This window comes from Notothenia rossii, assembly GCF_949606895.1.
Source record: "Notothenia rossii genome assembly, chromosome: 4".
Lineage (NCBI taxonomy): Eukaryota > Metazoa > Chordata > Actinopteri > Perciformes > Nototheniidae > Notothenia > Notothenia rossii.
Genome location: NC_136902.1, coordinates 79756075 through 79766304, shown reverse-complemented (window position 1 = coordinate 79766304; position 10230 = coordinate 79756075). Strand labels below are relative to the sequence as shown.

Genomic DNA, 10230 nt, shown 5'->3' with positions numbered 1-10230 from the left:
AATTATTTACACAGTTTTTCCATCTGTTGAATTTCACTGTGTGGTTTTCATATCAGTGCTATCCTGCTCTTGCCTGTTGTCAGTAACCTATGCAATCTTATTGTGTGTACCACCACTTAGCTATGTTTAAAAGTAAGCTTTAAGTTGTTGATTCAGGTAAGAGCTCTGATATCAGGGGATGATTTTCTCACAAAATAACTGTTGCTCTTGAATTTCAATAATCAACCAGCAGCATTGAATACATGTTGTGTGCATTATTTTTACAAGTAGCAAGCAAGAAGTCAAGATAAGAGTTATAGTATCTTAGATTTCACTGCTCATTTTTGGAGAAAGCTTCATTTTATGATTCGGAATGAATAGAGAAGCCATAGCGTTAATATATTTCCAAACCAAATCATACAAAATAAATCACAACTATGCAGCATGGAGGTTAGCAGCAGACTTTTGTTTTTCCGTTTATTTCATGTTGCCCATTCGTTCTTTATTGATCACCAGCTCCATGTTTAACCTTGAATACCAATGCCTCTGCGTGACATCTCCACCCTGAGGCCTATAACTTCATTCTCTTTCCTCCTCAGGGAGTGTCACTCAGGGGCTTCTCTTAAGTAAACGTTTTTCTCTTATTGTCTTTTTTGTTTTCATAATTTCTCTTTATTTTCATTTGGCAAAGAAACAAAAGTGCAGTAAAACATCTTGATTGTGAAGCACCAGCAAAGTGTCAGCCGTGGTTTATAAGGTCTGACGGAGCTGGATAAAGCTTGGAATGACTGGGTGAGGGGGTGAGGAGGAGGATGTGGAAGAGGGGGAGGAGGTGGAGAAGGAGGTAAAGAGTTTGGGGGAGGATGTTGCAGGTCTTATTGCTGGATTCGACGCAGCGACTGCACCTGGAAGGACTGAGCATGGGAGCCCCACTCTCTGTAATGTTTGTACTCGCCGCCATGACGATCACACTCCATGATGTACTGGTAACCACGGTAACCTGGGAACTGATAGCACACCCAGCTGGAGGAGGAGAGAGGAAGAGGGGAGGGCGGAGATTAATCATTGAAAAATAACCACAGTTCCAAACTATGCGAGAAGAAGGCAGAAGTGTAAGCAATATCGGAGCAACCTAAGAAAAATAGTTGTAATTTAAATGTATGCATTTTTACAACTTCCTTTGTTGATTAGAATCAGAAAATGGGAAATATGATCTTGGACAAAACAGATTTTTGCATTACTGTAATATAGAATATCTTTTAATAATTGTTGCTGAAAATATTGGTGATTATATTCAAAATATTCATATAGATAGAATATAAAATGTTGCTCTCCACCAAACTTAATTCAAGTTGTATTTCTATATTTATAACTTTTAACAAATGTTTAATAGAAATCAATGTTGAGTACCATTCACCTAAATCTTTTTGTAACAGTAATCAAAAAGTAATTTTTAAATAGTTTAAATAAAGAATTAAAATAGTACCAATACTTATTTCTTTACAACAGGATATCTAGTGCATGATCAGTATTTGTATGCATGTCTGCCATCAGACTTTACATGTATGTGGTTCAGCAGAAACAACAAAGACAAAGACAACAACGTTTAAAAAGACAAAGGTTTTTCGTGTACATTTTACACATTGGTTTCACAAATCCGAAAACATATAAAGAGTTATGAATTTGAGTGCAGAGGTTGAGACTTACGAGCCGCTCTGAACTTGCATGGAACCAATCTCATTGTTGCCCCAGCCCATGGCCTGCAGGGAGGGGTAGTCATCGTTTATGTCCCACTGCCGTCCCATGAAGTTCTCCTTCTCAAACAACACCATCTTTGACTCCTTGTGGTGCTGAAAAGACATGTTATAATTGTCATTTATCATACTAATCTAATTTATGTGGGGGGGGGGGGCTGGTCGTGATGATACATAAGACCACACTGCACATGTTGTGTGAGTCAATTTGATATTTTTGAGACACACGAGATGTGGTATGGAGGTGAAACAGAAACCAGAGCAGTGAGACAGAAACTCACAGCAGAGCAGATGGGGCGGAAGGACATCATCCTCTCAATGTGGTAGGCGTTGCTGCCGCTCCACGACTCCCAGTGAGGATACTCTCCTCTCTCCAAGACAAACTGCTGTCCACAGAAGCTGGAGTGCTCATATCCTGCCCAGCTGTCCTCAGCAAGCAGACACACAAACACACACACACGCACGCACGCACACACACACACACACACACACACACACACACACACACACACACACACACACACACACACACACACACACACATACACAAGATCATCACAACAAAACAGACTCATGATTAGATATGAGACACTGATTATGTTTTCATTTTCTCCACTGAATATTGGTTGTTTCTTAGTTCTGTTTGTTCATTGTGTTTATTTGTCTCTGTTATTTAGCACATGGCGGAATTTGAAATAATAGGTAATAATATGACTATCATTTATTAGAATCTGTATTTATCTGTTGAAAAATGTTTTGGTTAGTTTCTGCTTTTCACCCCTTTTTATTTCTGTTCCCTAAAACAAATTAAATGTATCAACGAAATTAGCCTATAAGTAAATAAAGTATCTGATTTTAATTGTGCGACATTATTAATTGTTAGTTTACTATAATTGTCCTCATAGTTTGACTTACGCTCCACACTCCACCTTCAGGGAGCGGATGTTGTCAACGCCACACTCCATGATGTTCAGGCAGGCTGAGGTAAACTCCACTCGCTTCCCTTGGAAGTTCTCCTGGTCATAAACGGTGATCTGTGGAAGACACAAATGCATACATGTAGTATGCACATGCAAAAGGCACACACTGATGTGTGTACAGACACAGGCACACATCATTGACATCATCAGGCCAGGCATGAAATTAAAAAAGAAAATAATCTGCTTTTGTTAATCAAGCGTGGCAAGACATCACACTCACCTTCCATGGTCCCAATGGGATGGGATTATTCAGAGCCATGCTATCTGTGTCTCAGTGCTGATTTACCTTCAGTGTGGGGAACAGGGAGAATCATATTTATGGTAATATTAAAGAACGATATACAGTTCAAACACAACCTGTCACCTCCTCAACATCAAATATAATGTAAGTTTTTGAGTTGTTGTTTATTATCGATTGTACGAGGTATTTTAATAGTCTTTGTGTTCCATACAACAAAAATCTATATGAAAGAAAATAATCATTTGTATGTCTTTAGGCATGAACCCTTTCTTGAAGCAGACTACATGCCCACACTTGATGATGCAGCTGTCGATGGAAGAACAATGCTGTTCGTTCTCACTGTGTGTGGTCAGTATGTGCATGCATGTGCAGTTTATAGATTTACGTGGCTCTGCAGAAACAACAAAGGCACAGACATGTAAAGTGACAATGGTCTGCACAGGTCTATAGGATGAACGTATTAAGATGGAGGGCTTACCTGACCGGCCCCAAAGAATTGCAGTGCAGTGCTCACAAGGGGCTCCACAAAAACGATGTCCTGACCCAAGAGTAAATGGGCCTATTTATACATGCTGGTGCTGAAAGGCAGCTGGGCCTGTGGGTCGGGGCAGGAGTCAGCACATTGCTGTTTCACTCATTGTTCAGCACTGAGCTGCCGGGCTTTATTTCTCTGGGACTAAATGCAGGGCACTGTGCCCAGTGCGGATATAATCAAGTTCCAAATGGTCCATGACCAGTGGGCCAGACCAAGTCCTGGTACAGCCTGGCCCAGGAAACAGATCATTACAGGTGCTGATAGTGTTGCCAGTGCCTCTGGTGCAAAAGGAAAAACACATTTACTGTTCAAGTATAAAGAGAATGAAATATGGAGTTGCAAGTTGCAAATGGAACAAGTTCACTTTGTTGGTATTTGTTTTTATATCCTGGAGCCAAACAGATGTGTTTTTTTTATGATAAAGCTGGATTTTTTTTAAAATAATGTACCTACTGTGTTCTTTCTACACTGAGCTCTCTCCGATCTGCTTGACATGTCCACCTCAACTGACCCCTCATCTCGGGTCCTTTCACCTTTTCTCACTCCCATATACACACATGTTCAGTCATGCACACCCACAGTCATGGCACGCAGATGCCTGTTCATGCAGTCAAACATACATACAGAGCATACAAAAGAACTCAGACACTTACACATCCTGTAGTCAGCATATTACTTTAAATGTAACCTAATCCTCCAAATGTTTTTTCATTCAATTTCTTGAAAATCACTTATTATAAAAGCACACATTATAGCCTTAACATGGATCAAAAGTGCCTTACTTCTTCACAACAAAATTGAAATTCTTTCAAATTGCTTCAGTGAAAGCCATTAATCCAGCTGACCTAACGGTAGAAAAATAATAACTTTTGCAAAAACTAATATCATACTTTTTTTTATATAGCTACATACAGCAATATGTTAATAACGTAAAAAAATAAGAGCATTTTTAAATGTATTTAAAATAGACATTTTATTCAATCCCAGAAAGATGATGATAATTGATGTGGACATTTTCTGACAGGTCACCTTGTATATGGTATCATCAGCTATCGATACCAATTTACTGTATAGCCTAATATCGTGGTTACTGTAAATGTAACATGACTTGCAAAGGCGAAGATACAATTATAACACATGAATGCATAAGCCTCAGAAATGCATCTTACGTAATTCCCATCTCAAAATGTAGAGCTGAATTCATGACGAGGTACAACCTGGAGGAAGGACCCTTGTGAATGTTTTCTGTTACAAGGTCAAACAGATCAGTAAGAGAAGAATATACTGTATTCCTGTGGTTAGATTATTAGAATCAGAGTGAAACTGATCCCTCTCGCCTCTTGTAATAAACACTATAAAAGTCTAAAATAGCTTTGATTTTTAAATGTGTTCATATTGCCTTTGTATTTAATAGATCAAGAGATTACATTTCCCGTGGGTTCTTTCATAATGCTCCAATAATTCCTTTTATAAATTCATTTTTCGCCCACAAGCTTTTCACCAATGTCTAACAGATGCATCAAGATCATAAAAATCACATGAGTTGATAATCACAATATTCACAAGATCTGTCTGCTTGCAATTACATTTAGTAAGCTATTAAAAGATCACAGTGCCACAGGTGTGGGAGATATATCGGCGAAAGAATATACATCCCACATGTAAAAGCATTTATCATGACACTCTAGCTTATTGAAACTTTGAAGACATTTATTATATACGTGACCTTTTAGTCACGGGATTACTATTTGTATCTATTTGTACAAGAAACACAAAGGTCATTTTGTGTTGGAGTACATTTGTGGATAGTACCTGAGTGTATATGTGGGGTTGTATGAAATGTGTATATATGGATACAGTCTGTCCAGCAATATAACAAGCAGAAGAGCGTCCAACACACGCCTGTCGAAAACAAAAGAGAGATGGAGGCAGCCCCTGCAGTCAGCACATTACACACACAGGGCTCAAAGGCTTGGAACGGCTGTAACACGGATCAAGAGAAAGAGACAGAATATGGAGTTGAAATACAAAGAGATTATATAGAAACTGAAGGAGAAAACAATAGAAATATAGTATCACTATCAGAACCCTGTGTCCCTGGGGAAATTGTGTTTTGTGACAGCTGCTACATTTTAGAATGATTTGAAATAAATGGTACATTAGAAAATAGAATACAAATATTGAGATCAACATAATAAGTTAATGAAGCATAAAATAAAATAAAAAGTGTGTGTGTGTGTGTGTGTGTGTGTGTGTGTGTGTGAGTGTGTGTGTGTGTGTGTGTGTGTGTGTGTGTGTGTGTGTGTGTGTGTGTGTGTGTGTGTGTGTGTGTGTGTGTGTGTGTGTGTGTGTGTGTGTGTGTGTGTGTGTGTGTGTGTGTGTGTGTGTGTGTGTGTGTGTGTGTGTGTGTGTGTGTGTGTGTGTGTCAAACTGCTGATGGCAGTGACTGTCCTCTGTTCCACACAATGGTGCTGGAAAACAAAACAGGCAGCCCAGTCAGCGCTTCTTGCCCACAGATTAGCAGCGTGACCTTTGACCCCCGGTACTCCAAAGAGCTCACAGCCAATGAGCTGTCAGAATTGGGCCTCCGTAGACTCGTCCTGGTTGTGAATGTATATATATCTCCCCACCGACCTCGCCTGTGACCATCAATTTACTCCAAGGTCGGTCCGTTGAACCTGCAATTGTAAGTTTTCAATCTAACGTTTTCTAACTTTTAAATAACTGGTGGTATTTTGTTGGCGAGTGAGTAGCATATTGGGGTTTCCTGACTGCCCACACTTAACTTTGACTTATTAGATAGTACATTGACATAAAACGCAGCAGGGTATGATTTTATTGTGTAGTGTTGCTGTGATTGCTTGGTTCAGTTGATCATCCTAAGCTTAAATTGATGAGAAAGACAAGGGGCTGCTTTCCTTATTTCTGAAATAAAAATGTGACTATGGCAGGTTTGACGTTCCATATACAGAGGAAACACCGCTTTAAAAAGGGAAGAATCAGATTAAACTATGCTGCTTACAAAATGGATTTTGGGATGGATTTGAGTAAGCTAATCATTTAAACAAGTTCAGTTATACTTAAAAACTATATGGTTTTACAAGTGTTGCAAATCTGCTTACTTTTTCTCCATTTTGCTTCTCATATTTAAATGGAATGAAATGCATCAAGGGTTAATGTTTAAATATATTATAGACGATAAAGACATATATATATTTATTATTAGAAATGTTTTACCCTTAAAGAGCAACTTAAAACACAATTTGTTTTACATGAAATGATAGTTACTCTGAAGTCTGTCAGTGCAACATGACATCATAGTTGGGTGAGGTTACAGGTGCTTATTCAGCTACACCCGTCAGTAATTCTGATTAGGGTTAGGGGTGAAACAGTCTCTCAACCACAGAGGGCAGTCAAACGCTGCTTTTCAGCCTGGTGAACCTTCACCAGAAAGAAAAGTCAGCCAGTTCTTGAGGGCATAAAATAATAGCCAGTTAACAGTAAAGCTTTTACACAATAAAGGCAAATTTAGAGATCTATTTTTTTCTGATGTGACTTTAAAGTTATGTGAATGTTAACAGAAGAGATACTGTGTTGGCATTGGTTGTTCAAGAAACAAAGTGTTCTTTTTTTAATCCCTGAGGCAAAAATAGTGGATGAATGAATAATGGCTTGGGCATCTAAAATTATTCCAGCAGTCCAGAAACAATAATTCCCCTCTTCAAGCCCCACAGTGATATGTGAAAATGTCTCACTGACTTTGTGTTTCTCTCTTTAGATCTGATCATGTCTCACTCAGGCGCTCAGGGTAGCATTGGCAGCCACTCTGCCATTGGTCTGCACAATCACAAGGTACTTCTACTGCTTGTTTATAATTGACTTAAAAACTAAGCCTAAAATTAAACACTGAAAACATTTTAACTTCAGAAATAAACAAATTGAGCTTTTATTTGCCTTTCAGGTTTACCTCTATGAGTTTGAGAACTTCCAAGGCCGTAGGATGGATCTGTTCGCAGAGAACCGCAACCTGATGGAGAAGGGTTTCGAGAGGATCGGCTCCATCAGGGTGGAGAAGGGACCGTAAGGGACCACAATGGCCATTCAAATAAGTGTTAGAGCTCTGTAACTCTTTTCCCTAAGTAACATTTGTTTCCATGTTTCTATCCATGCAGTTGGGTGGGTTTTGAGCAGCAGAACATGACTGGTGAGATGTTCATGCTGGAGAAGGGAGAGTACCCCCGCTGGAACACCTGGTCCAACAGCTACAGGTGCGACCGCTTCATGTCCATCAGGCCCGTCAGGATGGTGAGTCAGAATCAGCTTATTTTGCATCTCTTATACATTTTATGATGGCTTAAAGTAAAACATTTGCTATGGATGCAGTTATTGTATTTATAGATTCAATCCACTGCGTGTATTTTTGCTTTCCACTATCAATATGACAATGTTTAGAGTGAAAACCTACACCTATTCAGCGTTTCTGGCCTTCCAAATAAAAATTCCTTTCTAAATCAACAATACAGTAACTGTACTCATGTCAATTTGTAAGTCATTTAACTTTTTTGACTGCATTTTTGTTTTAAAACCTCTTTATCGGCTAAAATCTAGGACAAACAGCTGCACCAGGATCTGTAAGAAAAGTTGTCAACAGTTACTGATTTACAAATGATGCGTGTGTCTTACAGGATCCCCAGGACCACAAGATCTGCCTGTACGAGTGCCCCAACTTCGAGGGTCGTAAGATGGAGGTGTGCGATGAGGATATTCCCAGCCTGTGGTCTTACGGCTTCCAGGATCGCGTTGCCAGCATTCAGGTCTCCGGTGGAACGTAAGTCATTTCTGAGTAAAATTTTAAACTAAAACAGCATTTGGCCAACAAAAGTAGAGCAAACAGAAAAAACAGAATCTCTCATCTTACTGTACAGCCAGAACATTTGTAATTGAATGAATAAACCATTTATATCCTGTGGGGAGATAAATCAATGAACAATGTTGGCTGCAAAGTATTTTGACTGTTGCCATGAGTAGCTACAAGCTTTGTAGTAAATGTTTCGATTAGATTAGATGTACCAAAGCATTTTACAATCTGGAATCAATAAAGTATAAAAGCATTTAGTAGAAGTTGCCGTTTTTTAAAATTACAATTTGACCGCATGTTAGCTTTGGCAATAACCTAACCTAACCATTTTTGTAATAAAGCTCATCTGAATTGAAGTCAACAGAGCTTTGTGTGTCCTAAGTGTTTCTCTCTGCCTTCCCCCACAGCTGGGTGGGCTACCAGTACCCTGGCTACCGTGGATACCAGTATGTGTTTGAGATGGGGCCTATGAAGCACTGGAACGAGTGGGGAGCCCAACAGCCCCAGATCCAGTCCATCCGCAGGGTGAGGGACATGCAGACGCACCGCAGGGGCTGCTTCGAGATGACCGCATAGAAAGGAGTCCAGCAGACTGTGGGCTAACAGGGGGGATAGCAGAGGGGTCGGCATGCTGCAAACCATCCCCTTGGAAATTCTTCAACAGCCACCTAGCCCCGAAAGCTAATGGCTTTTGAATATTGTTACGTTTTTACTGATAGGATTTGGAAGTATGTGGCATCGTGAATGATTCTGATTGTGACTGACTTCCAGAGTCTGTAATACCGGTAAAAATGGTAGCAATGCTCTCTGTCTACAGACCTCAAGATAATGAAAGGGGGGTATGGGGGGTATGGGGATTGGTTAATAGCTTTTATTAGTTAACCCTTTTATTTTATTTTTATTTACTCGCCTATGTGTTTCTAGCTGACATGATGCCAATAAGCCTGTTCGCCGAAGCGTTTTTCCTCTATCTGGGATCCACAGATTTGAGAGAGTAAAGGGATAAACGATCACATAACTCCTCACAAAGTACTACCATGGACAGCTGCAGTAGGTTCACCCAGCAGACACAGGCACCATCTCCTCATCACAAAGCAAAAGGCTCACTTCGCTGGAGAGGACACTGGCCAGCCTGTGATTTTCCAAGAGAAAGGTGGCTGTGCAGGGTTGTGTTTTGCAGATGTGAATATCTTTTGGCCGGCCTGTTCCAGCTCATGGATGGGGCTATCCAGAAGATTCACATTTTACACTTTCTCAGGGATGCTGGCATCTGGAAAGCAACTTTCCAATGAAGAAACAATGAAATAAAGATATTATAAAGCTGAAAGACTTTGTTTCCTTGCTTTTTTATATTTTATTAACAACGTATTAAAGCGATAAGTGTGTGTTAATATGTTTAAAGGGGATTATCACCCAACTCTGCAATCTCTCTCAGCTATAAAGAGTGTGAAGTGCTTATAAATTTAACACCACTCTCATTGTTTCCGATAGCTGTAGGTAGTCTATATGATTAAAAAAATGTAAACAACGTAAGCTGGGGTATACAGCAGCTAAAGATCTAGGTATTACCTTCAGGACTTGGTATAAAACAGGGCCAAGAAACTCCAAAACATACAAATGTAGTTTTGTGTCTAATGATTGGGATTTATTGTGAGCATAATAACATTATATATTTATTAATGTAAAGCAATTTGGTCAACTATGTTGTTTTTAGATATGCTACTGTATATAAATAAAGTTGCATTGGATTATAGGAACATGAAGAATGTTAAAGTTATTCTGCCCTTCAGGTGGCCAAAAAAGGATGAACATTAAATAGTTGAATAAAATAAAAAAGACTGATGATTCCTTTCCTATCGAGGGAAAAATACTGCTACAGTATA

At 39.4% G+C, this 10230-nt stretch overlaps 2 protein-coding genes across 2 annotated transcripts; one reads left to right on the top strand and one right to left on the bottom strand.

Annotated features, from left to right (window-relative positions):
* Window positions 1-778: 778 nt before the first annotated feature.
* On the bottom strand, window positions 779-3001 carry cryba1a (crystallin, beta A1a). Its single transcript, XM_079676267.1, has 5 exons — window positions 2934-3001; window positions 2649-2767; window positions 2015-2156; window positions 1687-1829; window positions 779-1002 (listed from the first exon to the last, which is right to left on the bottom strand). The coding sequence occupies exons 1-5, from the start codon at window positions 2970-2972 to the stop codon at window positions 855-857; spliced, it is 591 nt and encodes a 196-aa protein (XP_079532393.1). The 5' UTR covers window positions 2973-3001; the 3' UTR covers window positions 779-854.
* Window positions 3002-6128: 3127 nt separating this feature from the next.
* crybb1l3 (crystallin, beta B1, like 3) lies at window positions 6129-9498 on the top strand. The gene is made up of 6 exons (XM_079679303.1): window positions 6129-6175; window positions 7268-7341; window positions 7451-7569; window positions 7662-7794; window positions 8175-8317; window positions 8755-9498. The coding sequence occupies exons 2-6, from the start codon at window positions 7276-7278 to the stop codon at window positions 8921-8923; spliced, it is 630 nt and encodes a 209-aa protein (XP_079535429.1). The 5' UTR covers window positions 6129-6175; window positions 7268-7275; the 3' UTR covers window positions 8924-9498.
* The last annotated feature ends 732 nt before the right edge of the window (window positions 9499-10230 follow it).